The sequence below is a fragment of the Pollachius pollachius genome (genome assembly GCF_949987615.1).
Source record: "Pollachius pollachius genome assembly, chromosome: 20".
NCBI lineage: Eukaryota > Metazoa > Chordata > Actinopteri > Gadiformes > Gadidae > Pollachius > Pollachius pollachius.
Genome location: NC_136953.1, coordinates 13,414,387 through 13,434,377, shown reverse-complemented (window position 1 = coordinate 13,434,377; position 19,991 = coordinate 13,414,387). Strand labels below are relative to the sequence as shown.

Sequence of the window (19,991 nt, the reverse complement as noted above, 5' to 3'; positions counted from 1 at the left end):
TCGGTTTTTCTTCCTTTGTGTGTGTGTGTGTGTGTGTGTGTGTGTGTGTGTGTGTGTGTGTGTGTGTGTGTGTGTGTGTGTGTGTGTTTGAGTTTCACAGAATGGTAAAATGTCAAAAGGTCAAAGTGACAGCCACCCAAAGACCGCTCCCCACTTGCTCTCCATATCTCTCCCCCTAACTGTCTCTCTCTCTGCCCCTTCTCCCTCTCACTCACTCACTCTCCCCTCACTGTCCATTACTCTCTTTTCCCCTCATCCACCTCTCCCTCTCTCAACCTCACTCTCTCCCCCCCCCTCTCTCCCTCCCCCCTATCCCTCCCTTTCACTCCGCTGCCCCCCCTCTAATCCAGCTCTCTCATAGCCATGCATCGGAGAGATCAGGGACCCTCCAACCATAAAGCCCGGGGGGGGGGGGGGGCTCACCTGTAAAATGGACTGGGGTGGACCGGGCTGCCTGGAGGGTGGTCTCCGTTAATCTGACAGGCCCCATGGGGGTCTTATCTCCTGTTGGCACCCAGGCGTCTGTGTGTGTGTGTGTGTGTGTGTGTGTGTGTGTGTGTGTGTGTGTGTGTGTGTGTGTGTGTGTGTGTGTGTGTGCGTGCGCGTGAAAGAGACCTGAAAGGCGGGAAGAGAGAAGAAAGAGGAGAAGCGAGGTTATCTTCCTCCTCCTCGTCTTCCCCCGCCGTCTAAATGGGAAGAAATTGATCAAGCCTCGGGTTTTAAAATAGAACCAGAAGAGAGAGAGGGAGGAAGGGAGGGAGGGAGGAAGTAAACAAATCTCGCCGTGCCGGGTTTTTTCCATTAAGGCATACGTTGCAGGTCTTTGTTCGTTTTTCGGACCGGCCTCCACAGGAACAACACGTAGCAATTTGCGTTCCGTTTTTATGAAACGATGAATGCCGTCTCTTCTAAACTTCCTAAAAATCCTTCAGCCCCGAGCAGAGAAACGCTTCTATTCTTCATCTAATTACCCATTACCCTGCCATTATTGGACCATTCAACAACGACCAGACACTAATAGCTACTTCCGATAAAATGGGCATTTTCGGTAATGGTGGCGCCGACCTCGTAAAAACCATCAACATGTGTCAACCGCCATGACGGTAGAAAAACCTGGTAACACCCCGGTGTACTTTTGTCGGGGGGGGGGTTCGAACGCATCCTCCAACACCGAGAGGACTATAAGGGTGTAGGAATTGATGTAAATTAATTTAATCTAATATCTCTAAAAGCTAACATTGTTACCTCATTGGACCAGACACAGTATTAGAATACCAGTTCTGACTAGTTTCCGCTCAAACAACACAATGACCGAGGCGGCATGAGGCTCAGGAGTTAAGAGCGGGCCGGCTGGTAACCGGAGGGATGCTAGCGCGATCCCCGGCTCCCAGGGGCGGTTCTGGGTGGGGGGGGGGGGTAGTAGGGGCCATTGCCCCCGTAAAACTGAGCTCGTACTCCCCAGTGGCCCCCCCTCCAAACCTTTTTACCTCCGTCCGGACGGGGGGGGTCGATTGCTTGCGATGGTGTGGCACTGACGCACAAGGTGGAACTTGAGATTTATAATATATCATGCTGACTTTATTGCTGTTGGTGCTGTATGATACTGAGAGGTTTGATGTCAGTGAAGGAAACCCAAAATGTTGAAATATTGACAATTGGTTTAACCAATGAAACATTTCAAATGTATAATATTCACAATTGCTGTAACTGAAGGAGAGACTTAATACTTTGCTACTGAAACAAATGCTGTAACGGGCAAAAAGCCATTTATTGTATATTGTGTTTTTGAATAACGTTACTTGGTACTAAACTAAATATTTAGCGTCCCAGGTTCAATGTACCCCTCCAACTAAACAACCTGCCCCAGTCTGGCCCCCCCATGAAAATTGGCGCGTGCGTGTGTGTGTGTGTGCGTAAGTGCGTGCGTGCGTGGAGAAGCAAACCTGCAAGCCAGGCTCTCTCGGAGTCGCCATGCGGAAGTGTTGCAGGCGGGGGGGAGCAGAGGTCAAAGGTCACGATTGGCGCTACTGTGCGTAGATGGTGGAGGTGACTCCCCGTTGCCTGGCCGACCAAACGTGAGGCGAGAGGCTGATTGAACCTAAAATCGTTACGGACACCCGATCCTTTTGTCTTCCGTGAATTTATTAATTTTGCGGGAAAGGTAACGGAGCCATCACGTGTGCGTTGGCTTTGCGAGGGGGCGGGGCTAGAGGAAGATGACATCATCACACAGCCTCATCACAACCCACTGATTGATTACGGAGGAGTGTGTGTGGGGGTGTACGTCGCATCGTGTGTCCTGTACCACAAAATAACACAAAAAACACACACACGGTGTGTGTTGACGTAGCCCACATGGCTTCATCAGCCTGCGGGGCCGCGGCTGTGTGTTTCCAAGGGGACAGGGGATCCAGACAGCCACCATGTCTCTGACGTGAGCAGCTCCCCTCCCAGCGCACGCATGGACCATATTCAACCCGTCGGAACCATGGGGGAAAACAAACAACGAAGAGCGCCAGTGGCCGGCAAATATTTAAAAGTCAGGACGTTTATTCTGTTCAGCTCTGGTCTGTCTGAAGCCCCGCCCCTTTTCAGGTGAACGATGCCTCGTACTACACCGGCCTTCCGAGCGGGGAAATCTCCCAGCTTTCTTGCGGTTCCAGGTGTAACCATGGAGACGTTCTAGAGGTTTCCGCTGGCAGGGGAAGAGGTCTGTTTACCCGGTGAGGGGAACATGGCAGGTGATTCAGCTGAAACAAGGACTGTGAAGGTTTCAAGGAGGTTGAACAAATATAACAGGAGGTTGTTTGTTTTTTATTTCATATCTGGCTCAACAAATTGTTATCTTGCATCATAGCAACAGGGTGATTTGGGAGGATAAAGGGTGGCCGGTATATTCCATAATTTCTAAGAAAGAAAAAAGCTTAAAACGTAAACGGAGTTGGCGAGTTGCCACCAGGCAGCCGACGTTTCATATTGCGGAAAGTATTTGAAAAACTATTTATGTGTGCAACGGTAACGAAGTCAGGGTCTCCTCACTGAACGTGTTCCTTGGAAGGTTCCGGATGAATCTGCACACACTCCGACGCATCAAAACAAAAACGCATCAAATACAACCAAAATTTAAAAAAAAAAAAAAAAAAAAACGCAAAAGGAACCCTAGAGTCTTTTGAAACTAATCCTAAAAAAATAAAAAAAACTCTGCAAATCACACCGCCGACCACTTCATCTTCTTCAGTGGTTTGGTGGAGGGCCGCAGGTCCTGGGGTCCGTGGGCGAAGCAGCACTGAGCGGCCTCCAGGGGGCAGCCCTGAGGGTGTTGGGAGTGGAACCAGCAGGAGCGTGTCTTGAGAGCGCCGCTGGCTACCGGCCGGCCGCGCTTAGACTCCGCCCGGCCCCGCTCCTCGGACCCCGCCCGCCAGTCCCGGATGTGGACCTGCCCGCCTTCCACTGGAGGAGGAGGAGGAGGAGGAGGAGGAGGAGGAGGAGGAGGAGAGAGAGAAGGAGGAGTAAGAGAAAGAGAGAAAAAGGAGAAGAGAGCGAGAGCGAGAGAGAGAGAGAGAGAGAGAGAGAGAGAGAGAGAGAGAGAGAGAGAGAGAGAGAGAGAGAGAGAGAGAGAAGAGGAGGAGAAAAGAGAGAAAGGAGGATGATGAGGAGGAGGAGGAGGAGAAGGAGACGGAGAAGAAGAAGAAGAAGAAGAAAAAGCAGAAGAAGAAGAACAGGAATGTGAATAGGGTTCCCCTCACAGAAGACTTTTCCAAACACACATTTATAATTCTTAAACATAACAAAATGTACAATAGTTACGAATATGACTCATTGTGATGGCCTTGGCTGTCGGTATTAGCATCTGAAAAGCAGTGCGCGGTCCACGTTGAATAATGGAGCGGTTGGGGTCGCTGTGAATAGCAGCAAACGGGCGAGGGACTGAAGCGCTGCGTGATATTCAAATACCTTGATATATTATTTTTGAGTAACATCTTTTGAAACCATTTCCCTCAGCAGAGGATCGTCTTTACCAAATAGTGTTCAAATGAAGAAGACCAACAGAAATCGACATCAAAGTTGGGATCACTTGAATGACCGTAACTCATCATAACTCATATGCCAACTACAGATAATACAGATATTGTATAATCATATATATAGTGAAATTCATTGCCCAGATCTCCTGTTACTACAACTATAATAGAAATCCCCCCCCCTCCCTGGCTTGTGTCAGGGTGGTGTGCGTGTGCGTGCGGTGTACCTCTGAAGACCTGGTGGTTGTTCTTCAGGAGGGTCTGGAGACCCCCACACTCGCTCTTCAGTCTCAGCAGGGTGCCGTGGTCCAGAAGCTCAGCCACCTCCCGCACTGACATGCTCTCTGACGACGAGGGAGACAGGACCCACAGATTAGCAACCAGCGGACCAAAGACCCCAGGTAAAGGGGCTGATTATGGCCCCACGTTCACGCAACGAAAGGGGTTAGGGGCCCCGTTACGTCCTTGCGGACCCTCCTTGCGTCCACCGCGAGGGCCTGACGTGCGCCTCCCAAAAATTGGAACCTTCCGTCGAGGCGACGGAGCCGCTAGCCTGGGTATACCCATGCTGCTAGGCAGCCTGGATTCCATGGATCCGATTTTCGCCTGAGATAGGGAACCGATCACGGAACGGGGAGGGAAGGCAAGACGATGCTGACGTCTATGCGACACACCGAAGCGTTTACGGATCCAAAATGGCAGCAGCCGCGTTACCTTTCGATGCAGCCTTAGATAGTGTTCTAAGTAGTTTAGAACGCACGTTTATTTTGAAAAAAGAGCAACTTTCGGCGTTAAACACTTTCATTACCAAGAAGGATGTCTTTGCCCTGCTACCAACAGGCTTTGATTGGCTATGAGCTACGTACAGACTCATATGATAGACATGATTCGTAGCGCCCAAGGGTTAGGGTTAGGGCAATCGTAAACCACGCCTCAAATACGAGAAGATGAATGTGTGGTTCCCAGACCTCATCTCAATGTAGATTGAGATGTGGTCTGGCGTTAGCCAGGCTACGGAGCCGCAAAGGCTGTGATTGGTCCGCTCACTAAAACCAGACGCGGAACCTTAAAGGTTTACAACTGCGTCGGAGCGTCTGCGTGGTCAATGCGTTGCGTGAACCGATCCTTTCTGAGAATCTAACGTTGCGGTAGAGATGTTCTCTCTCACAGAACGAGCGGGAGTGACTTCCGATATATACGTCTGCATTACCAGTTACTGTCTAGGGGTTGGCTTAGCTCAGGAGGCAGAGCGGGGTTGACTTGTGAGTGGAAGGTTGCTAGTTCGGGGATTCCCTGAGCAAGACCTCTCATCCTGGAGGCTCAGTTATGGTCCCACGTCGACGCAACGCAATTACCACGCAGACGCTTCGACGCAGTCGTGAACCTGTTTTGGTTCTGCGTCAGGTTTTAGTGAGGTTTAAGGACGTAATGGTTCCATAAACCCCCTTGCGTTGCGTCGACGTACAACCATCACTGAGCTTTTACTGCTCCTGATGAGCTGGCTGTCACCTTGCGTGGTTGACTCCGCCGTCAGCGTGTGAATGAGTGTGCATGAAAGGATGAGTCTCTTTTGGATAAAAAGCGTCTGCTAAACGCCCTGGAATGTAAATGTCTCTGATATTCTTTTGTCAAACTCTTTGTGAAGTACTTCCCCCTGCGCTGCCTTGCTTTCAAAAGGTATTCAATAAACTAGGGGCCAAAAAAAACAAAAAAACATTCCACTTAAGGTTTCCGTCTAAACCGCCCGTTCCCTCTGGGACTCTTTTGCTAGTCTCTCTAATAGAGTCTGAAGTCTGGCGCACGCGTTTGAAAAGCGTTTTCAAAGTTGGAGAGGGCCGGACGGACAGACAGACGGGCGGACACGCAGGGCAGGAGGCATTCCTGGAGGCAGAGAGCCAGGGGAGTCTGCCGCGGTACAGCTGCAGCTCGTTGACTTAATTATTGATATCACGCCCACACTGGTGGAACCTCTCTCTCTCTCTCCACCTCTCAGCCTCTCTCTCTCGCTCGCTCTCTCTCTCTCTACCGCTCTCTCTCTTTACCGCCCTCTCTCGCTCCCTCTCTCGCTCGCTCCCTCTCTCGCTCTCTCCCCTCAGAGTGGCGCTTTGTCCATTTCAAAAAAATAGAAAAGAACCACAGAGAGACCAGACAGACAGCGAATATGAGATGAGGTTCGTCTATAACCACTGAAAAGGTGCTATAGGTTTACAGGGTGTCGATGTATGATGATTCATCGAGTGGTTTATCATGAGTTTACCACGGTCACACAATATTGTTTTATTGACATTGTTTTTTACCATGCTATTGAATTGTTTCTATTAAGGGTTCAAATTCACACGGCGAAGTGATATTGAGTATGTGTCTATATATTTTATCATAGGCTACAGTAGTTTTAGCCTATAGTAGTAGTAGGGGTGTGTGTGTGTGTGTGTGTGTGTGTGTCATCCTCTTTAGTCCAATAACACCACTGGCAGCGGCTGATATGTCACAAAAGGTCACCATACTATAGAGAGGATAGTTCCAGTCCAGAAGACCACCGCCCCTCCCCCCCATATCTCCACCCCCATTCAGCACCCGTGAGGGTCACATGGCTTATGAAGTGTCCCCCCCCCCCATGGGAATACTGGACTGATGCATCAGGCCTGTTTCTGCAGCCCTGATACGCCCAGAGTTCCCTCTCTGAAAGAGCCGGCCGTCGGGGTTAAATATTGGGGGGGAATTCAACGTTCCCGGTCTGCCCTTTTCCCCGCTCCGCCGTTAACCCCTCCGGACCGTGAGGGAATTCATTCCCGGTCGACCTTTTCCTTTCATGCAAATAACAAAGCCTTCCCCGCGTCGGACACATCAGGAGGGCGCCTGATCGAGGGATTCCTCCCACACTCCAATCCCGTCGCCCAACAAACACACGAGACACAGTTTGAACGAGGACTCGTCTGACTGTGATTGGCCGCAAGGCCGTGAAAAGGATGGGAAAACTGCAGACACAAAATAGCATCGCAGATATGGCTATTTTCCCTGGCATTCACTGAGTCTGGGAAACCAAGAATGTGTGTTTTGATTACAATTCCCTTGATAACAACTTGCTTAACAACCCCATAATGTGTTGATGTTGGGTAGACATCCAAACTCTTTGAGAGGACACCGCAATGTGATTCAAGCCTTCCTTTTCTATCGGCTTGATCTGAGCTGAACTCTTCTGCCTCGTTCTTCTCTACTGCCGGTCTGAACACACAGTTTCCCTGGGTTTTTGTTTGGCTTACCTCCTCAGTTATCACGTAATAAATGCTTATAAAAAAAAGACACAAAACACCAAGGACACAGGACGTCAACTATTATGAGACAGCAACAGCGTTTTCTCATGGTCGAATCCAACCAACGACTAAGAAAATCAAACAGAAGAAACAGCACCACCACTGGTGAAGCAACGCTACTGCAATGGCAGGCAGTTTCCACGGTGTTTAACAGAGGGCAGACGGGAAGTCTTAAAGCCCAGACGCCAGGGCTCTTGCAGGCCGCGGATATAATATCAATACTCTGCTAAGAGCCTGCCCTTTACCGCCACACAATGTTAATGTGGATTAATGGGGAAATGGGAGCAGGGGTATAAAACCCAGCCAGAGACCCATTATAAATGACTACTGCTTTGTGCAACCAAAGCCGGAGGGAAGCCCAACGCATTTTATTAATGTGAAAGACAAACTGCAACAATGGCAAGACTGGGGACACATAATGGAGGTGGGGGGTGGGGGGTCGATATGCGTTTGTTAAGGTGATGTTTTTGCTGAGAGAGTGAAAGAAAAACCTATTGGAGAAGGAATAATAATATTTTTTAAGTGGAATATAAGTACAATGTCTTGCGTAGGACGAGGGTATTGGACATGTTGGAGTGTATATCGGTTATGAGTCACGAGGAACCTTGTTATTCTGTTGAATATGATCATTGAACTACAGATGAATCAGAACAGCTCCTGCCAGAAACGATTTCCTTGCAGTAAAACCTTGTTAGGAGCATTATTGGGTGTTACTTAAGTCCTCCTTATTACAGCATTCCCTTGATTACAACTAGTAGCAACTTCGACCATCAACCCAGAATCATATCCACTAATCCCATAAATAGACTGAAAGCATAAAAACAACTGTCTACATCGCGTCAGAAAAGTGTAATGCTAATAATACAGTTTGAGATGATTTCTTAACAGAGGTCAAAAATAAGTTATTGGCAAACCGCCAATCTGGATTCTGATAAGTCACAATTAAAATGTTCGGTGTTCTTTATGTTGTATTGATATTTCAATAATGTTCTTTATAATGTGCATCCGAATGCTCAATTTTGAACGGCAATAATAAAAAATTAGAACATCTGTATAACAGATACATGCGTTCATACATGTGCTGATAAAATGCTCATAAGCTCTCTGTAGTCATGCGAGTATTGTTCATGTTGGTAATCAACCACCGCATTCCCTCCACTTGGTAGCTTTACGGCTGACCTCTGCTCTTATTACGACTGCTTTATCGTGCGTTTAGCTGCTTCCCTGCCTTCAGCAAAACATAAACGGTAGCAGGGAGTCAGAGCCGGGTGATGTGAGCCTAATGTTTCTGGAGGTGAACAGAGCAGCCGGCAGTTCAGGGTTTGATCGTATGTCTGACTATGACATTCGGTTTCTGCCAATTCGGTCCGCAAGTTGACAATAAAAAAAAAACGGCACCTTTAAATCAACATTAAAAGTATACCAAGAATTGTGCCTAGGTTTGAAAAGATGGCAGCAATCCAATCAACGAGGTTGCCTCAGTTTACCGTAGCTTAATATATGGGGCAGGAGGCTGCTTTGAGGTTCAAATACCTTGATACAAACGCATACTCATGCATAAATCATCCAGCATGGTGCATTATTCATCTAGTCATCTCGCCCCCTCTCCCTCTCTCTTCAATTATTATAGTAACTCTCATCCCTCCCCACGGTCTCTTCACAATTACAGTCTCTCTCTCTCTCGCTCTCTCTCTCTCTTAATTCTTAGTCGGACGCTCGGTCTTCAAATCTTACGACCTCTCCCTCTCTTCCATTCTGAGGCTCAGTCTCTCCTTCGAATTGTACATCGTCTCTCTCTCTCAGTATGTCTGTCTCACTCTGTCCCTTCAATTCTTACGGCTCAACTCCCAGTCTCTCTTCAAATCTTACGGTGCGTCTCTCTCTCTAAACCGTTTAAATCAAACCTCCATCTCCTTATCTCGTCCACCATTAGTGACGATAAGAGTGTGTACGTGGTGTTTAACTGAGCTTTCTGCTCGTTTTGGCGGTGGTGTCTGTGTCGGTTGGGATGGGGGGGAGGGACTGAGGGGGTTCAAAGTGGGGTCGGGCCACGACACCAGAACCATGCCAAGAGCCTGCTCATTCTGGGGGGGGGTAATGAAGAGGGGGGCTGGGAGATTTAATATCGTTGCGACATGATATATTTTTCCGGTAAATGGCGAGATTGAGTGGAGGGAATCGTTATCATTCTGTAATTCAATTGATTCTGAGCCTGTGTGGGGGAGAAGGGAGAGAGAGACATGTAGAAAGAGAGAGGGAAGATGAGAGAGGAGAAGAAAAGAGAAAGAGGGACTGGTCTACTGACCCTAATCACTGATCCATCTGGCTGTCCAGATGAACCCACGATACCCAGAGATTACCGTGACGACAACACGGGATCAGCCAATTCACTCAACAGATGCCCTCCAGGTAGATCACATGACACCCACACGGTCTGATCTCGGTAAAATAAGTGAAACATAAATGAGGATCGTGGTGTAAGTGAACCCCGAATTTAAACACTTTGAGATCATTAAAAAAAAAAAGCATTATGGGATCCGAATTCTAGGAAGGAGAGGGGAGGTTTTATTCCCATGGTTACGACCCAGGCGAACTTGGTGCTACTTTTTATAACGGTAGTGCCTTCGTCGTGTGTGTTCATTATAATGAGCGATGCTGTTAGAAATGTGCCACACAGCGTGGCGTTACAAGTGTCCAGGGAGCTCAACCCTGGCTCAGTCGCGGCCATCAACAGCAGCATCAACTGCCGTCCAGACGGAGCTCTACACATCCACACATATCTAAGATCCTACAAGATGTATAACGTTTAGAAGATTTTGAACGTGCTTTAAAGTCGTCACCGCCCCTTTAAATCAATTAAGAACCCCCCCCCCCCCCCCCCCCCCCAAACAGGTTTCTATTTTGGCGCTCCAAACACAGCACGGCTCGTCCTACCTCCCGGGTTCCAGACGACGTCAGCGGCGGGCGTGGGAGTGGGCGGGCCGCCGTCCTCGGCCAATCCCAGCAGAGCCTTGGCCACGCGCAGCACCACGCCGTCCACAAAGTCCCGGGGCAGCGCCGCGCAGTTCCGCACCTTCTCCACCCTCTCCCGCGGCTGGAACCCGGCTCCCCAGTCGTTCCCGGGGGGCCCGGCTGGCTCCGGGTCCCCGTTATCGTGGCAGCCGCCGCCACCGCCGCCGCTGCTGTGTTCGCCATCAACCGCGCCCTCGCCGCCGCCGCCGTTGTCACCGCCGTCTCCGTCCGCGGCGCTCGGCGGCGGGGGCCGGGCGACCGAACCGGGACCGGGTCCGGAGCTGGAGCGACGGCTCTGGATGTAGCTCGCCCTGCGCTCCTCCGCCTGGTCCCCGTCACAGGGGGCGTAGCTCCGGGACTTCCCCACCAGGCACACCTGAAGGTGGGGGAGAGGAGGCTGAGCGCTTGGCGGGAGGAGGGGGGGTGGGGCGGGAGGAACGGTTTGGAGGAGAGGGCCACTTGGCTAAATCCTGTTCACAGAATTTTACGTCGTCAACAAAAATCAGTCGCAACTCTAAATCGACTCATTGCGTTCAAACCTCAGTTGGTTCTCCCAGGTAAAAGCGGCAAATTGAGATTTGAATGTAATGAGTTGATTTTGATTTGTGATGATTTCTTGAATCGATTGTATGGGATTTCGCATACAACACCTGGCGTCTCTCAGGTGGGATCCCCTGCCGTAGACTGTGTACATGTGTCTGTAATTCTTTAGGTTTAGACGCGACATCAAGAATCAAGGACACATGTCACAAGAAATGAAGTGCGTGCCATGGCTTAAAATCCCCATGGGGCCGGTAAAACCAATGTCCCTTGGGGGACAATGTGAAGCTGCTACTCTACTTTATTATGGGATGTAATCCAGCCTAGAATGAGGTTAGGATGTGCTGCAAGAGGGGGTTAAGAGACTTAACAGCTGTTCCCGTATCAAAGAACTGTTATCAGCAGCTGGGAAGAGAACAAAACAGAACAAGAACAGGAAATAAAAAACAAATTCTACTTTGTATTTTTAGCCTTCGTTGGTATTTATTTTTGGGGCACAACCAAAGTCTTGTTTTTATCGGTATGCAAATGGTCTGTTGGTAATTAGGTCGGTGCTGTAGACCCAAATGTGTTTATCCATACAACAATTTCTAGTCTCCGATCTTATTTCAAAGTTGACCAACTAAAACCGAAAACATTCACGCACACATGCAACCCATTACACAGCCGGTCGAGTATCTGAATCCAAACAAACAATGATTTAGCTGCACACTGCAAAGGCATGTACTTAAAAGTCGAGGAGAAATGTGGATAGAGAAAGGAAATCAAGAGAGCAAAGAGGTTCGACTCCCAGCTAAAAGGTGCTGGGTTCGATACCCAATGCCTGCACCCCGTTTGGCAGGCAACGCAAAACGGCTCACAAGTACGTGTTCTTAAAAGATGCATTGGTGAACAACAACTGAGTCACCTCAGACGAACCAAACACTCCCTAGCACTGACTGTCCACGCCAACGTGTTCGTCTCTTGTTCCCTTTTGTTTGTATGAGTGTGTAGTCCAGATGAATGTCTAACGTTTTTATGTTTACATGTGTACTGGGTTGGGGTGTAGTTTTGGCCACAGAGCTGAACCACGCGGTGCAGAAAGCACCTCCCACCCACTCTGGTTGTGTGGAGTCAGAGTCTGTTGTATATTCTCATGAAAGCGCCCGCAAAATGCACTTTGGACGCTTTGTGATTATCCAGCGCTGGCCGTGGACGATGAACTTTACAGGGTCGTACCTTTAGAAGTGTGGAAAATAGTGTGGAATCTAAAAAGCTCTTTGATGTGTGCTCTCTACTTTGTTGCACTACCAAGAATATGATAACAACATACCTTATGTACTGCTATGCATTTTAATGCACATTTTCCAGTTTTTGCCCAAACAGGCTACAACATCCAGTTCTTTATCTCTTTTCGTAGTTAGCCCAATTGAGATTGTATACTGTGATTATTTGGAGGAGGCTCTAGGATAAAAGCGTCTGCCAAACGACTCTTCGTAATGTTAATGACTAAAGTGTTAATAGTATTGGGTAATTAGTAGTGTACCTCCAAAAACAAAAATGACAAATGGCCATTCACTGAAGCTTTGGCCAGAAATTAAAGCCCTCTTCAGCCTCTTGCATCTAGTCCATTACAGTTACAATATCGATGCTGAATGCTAATAAAACAGTATTAATATTATTAATTAATATTATATATTAATTAACATTACCGCAAAAGGAAAGAAGTTTAGTTTGGTGTTGATGAATTGCTTGGCACCCGTTTTTATGAACATCCTTACTGTGCCAACAACAAAATATTGTTTATCTTTCTTCTGACAAAAGTACTTATTGTAAGTCGCTTTAGATAAAACCTCTAAATGCTAAATGCCATAAAACGTAAATGTAAGCATTCCTTGAACCACACTGATAAAACAGGCAAACTAGCAGACACTCCGGCGTGTCAACAGGAAGCGGCTGTGCGTGACTTCCTGTGCCGTACCCGCTTGGTAGAGGGGATCCTCAGGCAGTCCTCGTCCGTGTGGAAGCCGCTGGCCCGGCTGACCTCGGCGATGTAGTCGATGTACTCCTTGTACTGGGACGTCCCGCACCGCCGCCGCTGGAATTTTCCGTAGAAGTCGAAGAAGCAGCAGGGCAGCACGAAGTAGCAGCACGCGAACGACGACCTGGAGCCAACAACCACAAAATGAGCGGCTAGCGCCGTTTATGTTCGCCATTTAAACGGTACATTTTCATTGGAATATGTGCACGTTCCATGTTATTGTATTGTCGTTTTTTTTACACAATACGTACAAACAAGTGTAATATTTGTGAAATTTAAATACTACACACTTCTACACCAAACTAGTGTGAAATGCTCATCAGCATCTCCCCTGCTCGACCGTGTTGGACGCGACATGATTCATCACCGAGCGTGCTCGTACGGGCACATCAACCACTTGGAATTCAGAAGAGAGGAGCGCTCTCGCCTCTTGCTCTCTCCCTCTGTCAGCCTATCTCTCTGTGTCCCTCTCTCGCTCTCTCTCGCTCTCTCCCTCTGTCAGTCTATCTCTGTGTCCCTCTCTCTCTCTCGCTCTCTCCCTCTGTCAGTCTATCTCTCTGTGTCCCTCTCTCTCTCTCTCTCTCGCCTTCTCCCTCTGTCAGTCTATCTCTGTGTCCCTCTCTCTCTCTCTCTCCCTCTGTCAGTCTATCTCTGTGTCCCTCTCTCTCTCTCTCCCTCTGTCAGTCTATCTCTGTGTCCCTCTCTCTCTATCTCCCTCTCCCTCTATCTCTCTGTGTCCCTCTCTCTATCTCTGTCTCTCTCTCTCTGTCTCCATTCATCCCTTGTCGAATGTGAAAGTATAAGAACGAATGGAAGCTGGAAATATGCCATATATATGCCAATATGCCAAAACAATAGCATATTGAGGTTACTTTAAATCCATAACGACTGAACATATGCAATGTGCGGGCTTGGCTCTTGTTACTGTATTCCCATTTCCCCAAACAATCTGTGGGTTGCAAAATAGAGCTTTGAATACAATAGAAAAAAGAGATTAGAATAGAGCTTTGTTATATCAGCCAAGAAATAACTTAGCATCTTATCTTTTGATCTTTCGATAAAAAAACACAGAAAACGCTACCTTTTTAAGGCTCCATATCGCCACCAAGTGGCCGTTTTGAATTATATATTTAAGGTGAAAGATGGTAAAAAAAATGCTCCATCTCTCTCCCACACACAAAGTCCCAAACACAACCCCCCTCCTTTTAACTCTCACACACACACACACACACACACACACACACACACACACACACACACACACACACACACACACACACACACACACAAATGTAATTCCAGGATTTGCATCTGAGCGCTGATGATTGAGGGGCCCCGCTGATGACTTGCCTGGCTGCCATCACGGGGATCCAGGGCGTGAGCTCGTCTGAGTGGTTCCCAATCAGCCAATCAGTGGCCGGGAATAAGAAGCCCTCTCCGGGAGTGATTGCCTTTTCCTGAAATAGACCAGGCCACCACCAAAAATAAATGACAAGGGTCCCCTTATGATGACATCGCCCCCCCCCCCCCCCCCCCCCCCCTGAGATGAGGAGACCCCGGGCCTAATGGGATTCGGAAACACTTTGAAACAAATGGCGGAGGACACGTGCTTGTCACCAGCGCGCACGAAACTCATTCCCCATTTTTAAAACTGCACTTGAAATGCTGTCTTGTGATGCCACTATTATGGATGCTAACAACGGCACCCGTTGCACCCCTAACCATCCCTGGTTAGATTGGGCCCCCCCACTCTGCATCCCTGCTCAGCCTTTCTACCTTGTTGATTAAGAGAGGTGTTGTTTTTGCCCCTTCGGGGGAGCTAGGCTTAGGGGGATTTAGGGCTACACAAATGAAATTGATTTGGCTTGACTTTTTTTTATTGAAGGGATTATGGCTCTTAAAGAAAAGGTTAGGGGGTTGACCTTTGAGCAGAACCTGTTGACCTCAAGGGGCGTGCAAAGGACTGTTCCCGTCGGGAGAATACATCGGATCTTAGATAACCCAGTTAACTGAGACCACTTAGTACAATATATAAGCCTTCATAACAAAAATAATACACAAAAAAGAGTATAATTATAATAATAACATTGGATCCACCATTTAAATGTTTCAATATACACAAGGGATCAGATATTTGCTCATCATAACCGTGGTGTGTTTGTATGTTAAACTATTTAAAGGAGACACATTCTACCACAAGGTGTGAGTGTGATTAGCCTTACAAGCCGTTTCGAAAATCTGCCCCATATGACATCACTAGTGGGCGTGTCCACCTAGATTTTCGAAACGGCTTGTAAGGCTAATGACACTCACACCTGGTGGTATAATAAGTCTCCTTTCAATAGGAGTGTCTCAAGCGGTCCGACGGTCTGGTATGTGTCTGAGCGGGTACCTACCTCCAGGCAGGTCTGAGGTCCGTACATGTCCCAGATCTTCCTCCTGCGCACGTCAATGCCTTTCCCCGGGTGCTGCAACACAGAAGGGCGTGGCATGGCAGGTGGGGGGATAGTTTTAGAATCCACCTCTCAAATGCAAGGATGTCGACGATTGGAAATCCACCGTTAAACATATTCTACCGTTAAAAGAAAAGCCTGTAAAAGTTTACACATTTATTAATCTTTTATAACACATTCAGTGACTTAATAACTCACATTTTGTGGTTAGGTCTAAATTATTGTTTGCTTATTTCCCTGTATCTCCGTGTATATCTCTGATGGAACTAACTCCTTCATCGGAGTGTGTGTGTGTCCCTCTGATGGAACTCACTCCTTCATCGGAGTGTGGGTGTGTGTGTCACTCTGATGGACCGACTCCTTGACCATGTGTGCTTGCGTGACTCCCTCCTTCATTGGAGTGTGTGTATGACTCTGATGGGACTAACCCCTTCGTTGGACAGTATGTGCACCAGCAGGCCGTTGCCACAGCCCAGGTCCACAAACGACTGCTTCTCCGTCACGCCTCTCTCTGCCCGCTCCTCGCCCCAGAGAACCTGGGCAGCGGAGGGAGAACGACAAGGAATGAATACAACCTCCGAGAACCTTCTAGAACGACAAGGAATGAATACAACCTCCGAAAACCTTCTAGAACGACAAGGAATGAATACAACCTCCGAAAACCTTCTACAACGACAAGGAATGAATACAACCTCCGAGAACCTTCTAGAACGACAAGGAATGAATACAACCTCCGAGAACCTTCTAGAACGACAAGGAATGAATACAACCCCCGAGAACCTTCTAGAACGACAAGGAATGAATACAACCTCCGAAAACATTCTCATCTCGGGGCACAAAAGACCATTTCAGTGTGTCCATGACCACAGACACAGAAAGAATCGTGAGTTTCCTGAGGGTTCTACATCTACAAGACCCAACTCCAACTGGATCCCGAACCATTGTTTAATAAATACTGCTGTACGAAATCTAGGCTGTTTTTAAATAGACAGCAGACAGTGCTGCCCGGCCATAGTAGTGGGAACGCTACGGTGGAAACACTGCAGCACATGCCTCAACTAGTGTCTGATGTGATGACGAGCATGGCAGGTAACGCTTGAGTAAGATGCTTTTACAGCATAAATGACCAGAGGAAACACTCACCAACAGATACGTAGCAATTGCAACATCCTCATAGACAAACTTCTCTGGATCCGTCACTTCAGGCCAGACCTATAGGATATAAAATATTGTCTGTGAGCACATATCATTTACCATCCATCCATCAATCCATCAAATAGAAAATGCATTCAAGTGAACAGCTTAGTTATTTGAATCTTGTTTTATACCTACATTTAGATACCTTAAAATTATAAAGTAATGCAATCAGTACCAGTCAAGGGGAGTTACAACTAGTTCAGCTTCATCCCAAAAATCCTACAGCACATAAAAAAACAACGTAGATATGATTCCACAACCAATCCATCCATGCATCCACCAACCTATTCATAAGTTATTAAAAACCAATATCCCCAAAAAAGTAAACAACAAAATAGGGCTGGGCGATTAATCAAATTTTTATCTCAATTTCAATTTTAGCGTCAAACGATCACAAAACTAATATAATCGAATTTTCTTTTTTTTTTTGATTAAATGTTTTCTAGAACTGGATACATATCTTTACATTAATTTAGATTAGAAAATTTTCTTTTTGACCATTTTGTATATTTTTCTTGTATTATATTATATTTTTTTATATTATGTTTTTTGGGAGAGTCATGCTTAATAAAGACTTCAATAATAACCAAAACAATCACGATTAGGATTTTCTTTCCATAATCGAGCTGCCCTACAACAACATCAGATTCACACACTCAAAACAACACAAGGTCCAACAACACAAGGCCTCCCCCCCCCCCCCCGTCCCACCTTGACCATGGCGCGGTACTTCTCCTTAAGCTGCTGGTACACGCGGCCGTACTTATCCACGGGCAGCAGCGACAGGGTGCTCTTGAACTGGCTGGCCGCGGGCTCCGCCGCCCAGCGGAGGAGCCTCGGCAGCAGGGTGGAAGACAGCCACACCAGCCTGGGGTAGGCCACCCCGTCACAGGCCCAGTCCGCCGCCGCCAGTACCCGCAGCTCCAGGAACCTGGGGGGGGGGGGGGGGAGGCGGTGATGGAGAGGAGGAGGGAGAGGGAGGAGTAGGAGGTGATTGAGAGATTAAGGAGGAGGAGGAGAAGATGATGAAACAGGAGGTGGAGGTGATGAGGGAGGAGGAGGTGATGGAGGAGGAGGAACAGGGGGAGGAGGAGGAAGAGGGGGAGGAGGAGGAGTTGTGAACCAGACGAAGCTCATCCAGAGGATGAGTGTTTTCAATCAACCTTTTAAGGGCCTTTGTCACAGTAGCAGGGGCAAACGGGTTTAGCTCATCAAGTTAATTAAGCGTCACAAGATACACCCATGTTCACCCCTACTGTATCAGCCCTGTTATAAAAGGCCTATACATACACCGTTCTACCTAAACATGCGGCACCTTAGTTATTTATACATTGTGGTTTTGATTGTACATGTTATTTGCCGACTGTCTTGCGTGACGATTCAGTGCTATTATTTGGATCTATCACAAATGACTGAACACAGGGCTACCGAGTCTTACCATTCTTCGTTGTCCCTTTGGACCAGACTGATCTGATAAACGTTGCCAATCTTCTGACACACTTCCCCCGACGCATCCTCTTCGAAGGGAACGAACGTCACCTGAAGTCTATCAAAGTCTAAAGGAAAAGGAACAACACACAGGAATGACCCCCAGATGATAACAATAAGCGGATATCAACAAGAACACCAGCTGGAATCCCACTCTCACCTTTCAGCACAAACTCTTTATGTGAAGTGGATCCATAGCAGTTTACTTTGGGGATAAACGTCCGCACACTGAACGTCCAGGTGTTCTCCTGGTCGTGCGCCAGTGCGGTGGACTGCCCCCTGGTCAAGAAGGACAGCACATCATGGGAGTCTGTCGACTTGGGGTCCAGCAGCACCCCCAGGTTCTCAGTGCCCACCTCCTCTGACGGGGTCTCCGTGGCTCCGCACAGGCGTTTGTTTACTACGTGGGGCTTCTTGATCCACACGTCCACGGCGGACCAGAAGCCATCGGGGAGATATTTGCACTCGGCTGGAAACTTGACCTCGTGGAGTTTAGTCATGTCGACAACACATGTAAACACACGACCATCAGCAGCATGTGAGGATGAGGACGAGCTTCATCTATGGACCACTGGCTGCATGTTTATTCCCTATGGACCTTCAGGACCGTGGTTTCACAAACCGCTGAGGGTCGATTTATGCTTTCCGTCGTTGGATACGACACTGTTTATGAGGCGAATGCAATAGAAACGGCACGATTCTGAGGAAGTCGGACCAGCTGATGAGATGCTGTCGCCATGCGATGACGTCAACAACAAGCGATTCTCACTTATGGCCAGTAGATGGTGCTACTGCGCACACACTGCACTACTGCACACACATACAAAGTGAAACATACCGTTTATTAATGTTATTGATCATCTTGTATCTGGATGCATTTGACATGGATTGCATTTTAGAACCTCATAAACGGTAAGAAACGATCTTTTCTCTAGGAGTGATGCAGGTCTAAGGTTGCATGTGCAGATGCTGCTGCCGGTTTCTCCCCAATGATACACACACCTTGTCACACTAAACCCCCCAGGGTTTCTCGCCAACACAAAACATGACACTAATAAGTACACTCCCTAGCCCACATGGCAGCCTAAACACTCCTAACCCGAGACGATATGTAGAGAGAAACAAACCACACTGTTCCCCCCGGGGCACTTGTCAAAATATCTCCCGAAAATAGTATATTTTTAACTACTCTAATAGAAAGTACACATCATATTTAATCATCATATCTTTAATAGTCAACTGTCAAAACCAATCGAACCGTCAATTGGGGCCAATGGCCAGTGGTTGGTGGTTTCCTAGGGTTCAAGTCTACTTTTGAAGGGGAAATGGATGAGGGACGCTCCCTGTTGTTAAATGGTAAATGGACCGCCACTTGCTCCATTGTCCTCCATGGACGGGTCTGCGTTAAAGAAGGAGGTGGGACCAGCCGTGTGTGACGACGAATGAATATACGTTTTCATTAGCAAAAATCTCGTCCAGCTCGTTTGGTGAGAACAGGTATGCAGGGTGACTACAGTAACATTAATTTACCTGTGTGTGTGTGTGTGTGTGTGTGTGTGTGTGTGTGTGTGTGTGTGTGTGTGTGTGTGTGTGTGTGTGTGTTTGTTTGACGCTGTTTGCTTCTGGCAAGTTTCGACAAGACACACAAACACACATGTATGTCTCCCTAACACACAAACAACACACGCACACACGCGCGCGTATTAGTGAATGATTGAACTCATTATTCAAGGCCAGGTGGGAGCTCTGTAGGTGCAGTAGCTCAGTAGAAATGGTATCGATGCAGGCGTCGTCCTGGGACCCACAGGTGGAGAGCTTGAAAGGGGCGGGGCCACCTCGACACACACACACACAGGTACAGGGGGGGAGGGGCCAACCCCCCAGGAGGAGAAACCTAGAAGGGGCGGGGCTACCTCGACACACACACACACACACACACACACACACA

The 19,991-nt window shown here is 47.9% G+C and overlaps 1 protein-coding gene across 1 annotated transcript; it reads right to left on the bottom strand.

Moving 5' to 3' along the window:
* Positions 1–2,949: 2,949 nt before the first annotated feature.
* On the bottom strand, positions 2,950–18,764 carry trmt44 (tRNA methyltransferase 44 homolog). Its single transcript, XM_079757894.1, has 11 exons — positions 18,204–18,764; positions 17,994–18,111; positions 17,267–17,486; positions 16,502–16,570; positions 15,787–15,894; positions 15,302–15,373; positions 14,256–14,362; positions 12,846–13,029; positions 10,268–10,721; positions 4,250–4,366; positions 2,950–3,450 (listed from the first exon to the last, which is right to left on the bottom strand). The coding sequence occupies exons 1-11, from the start codon at positions 18,541–18,543 to the stop codon at positions 3,209–3,211; spliced, it is 2,031 nt and encodes a 676-aa protein (XP_079614020.1). The 5' UTR covers positions 18,544–18,764; the 3' UTR covers positions 2,950–3,208.
* Positions 18,765–19,991: the final 1,227 nt, after the last annotated feature.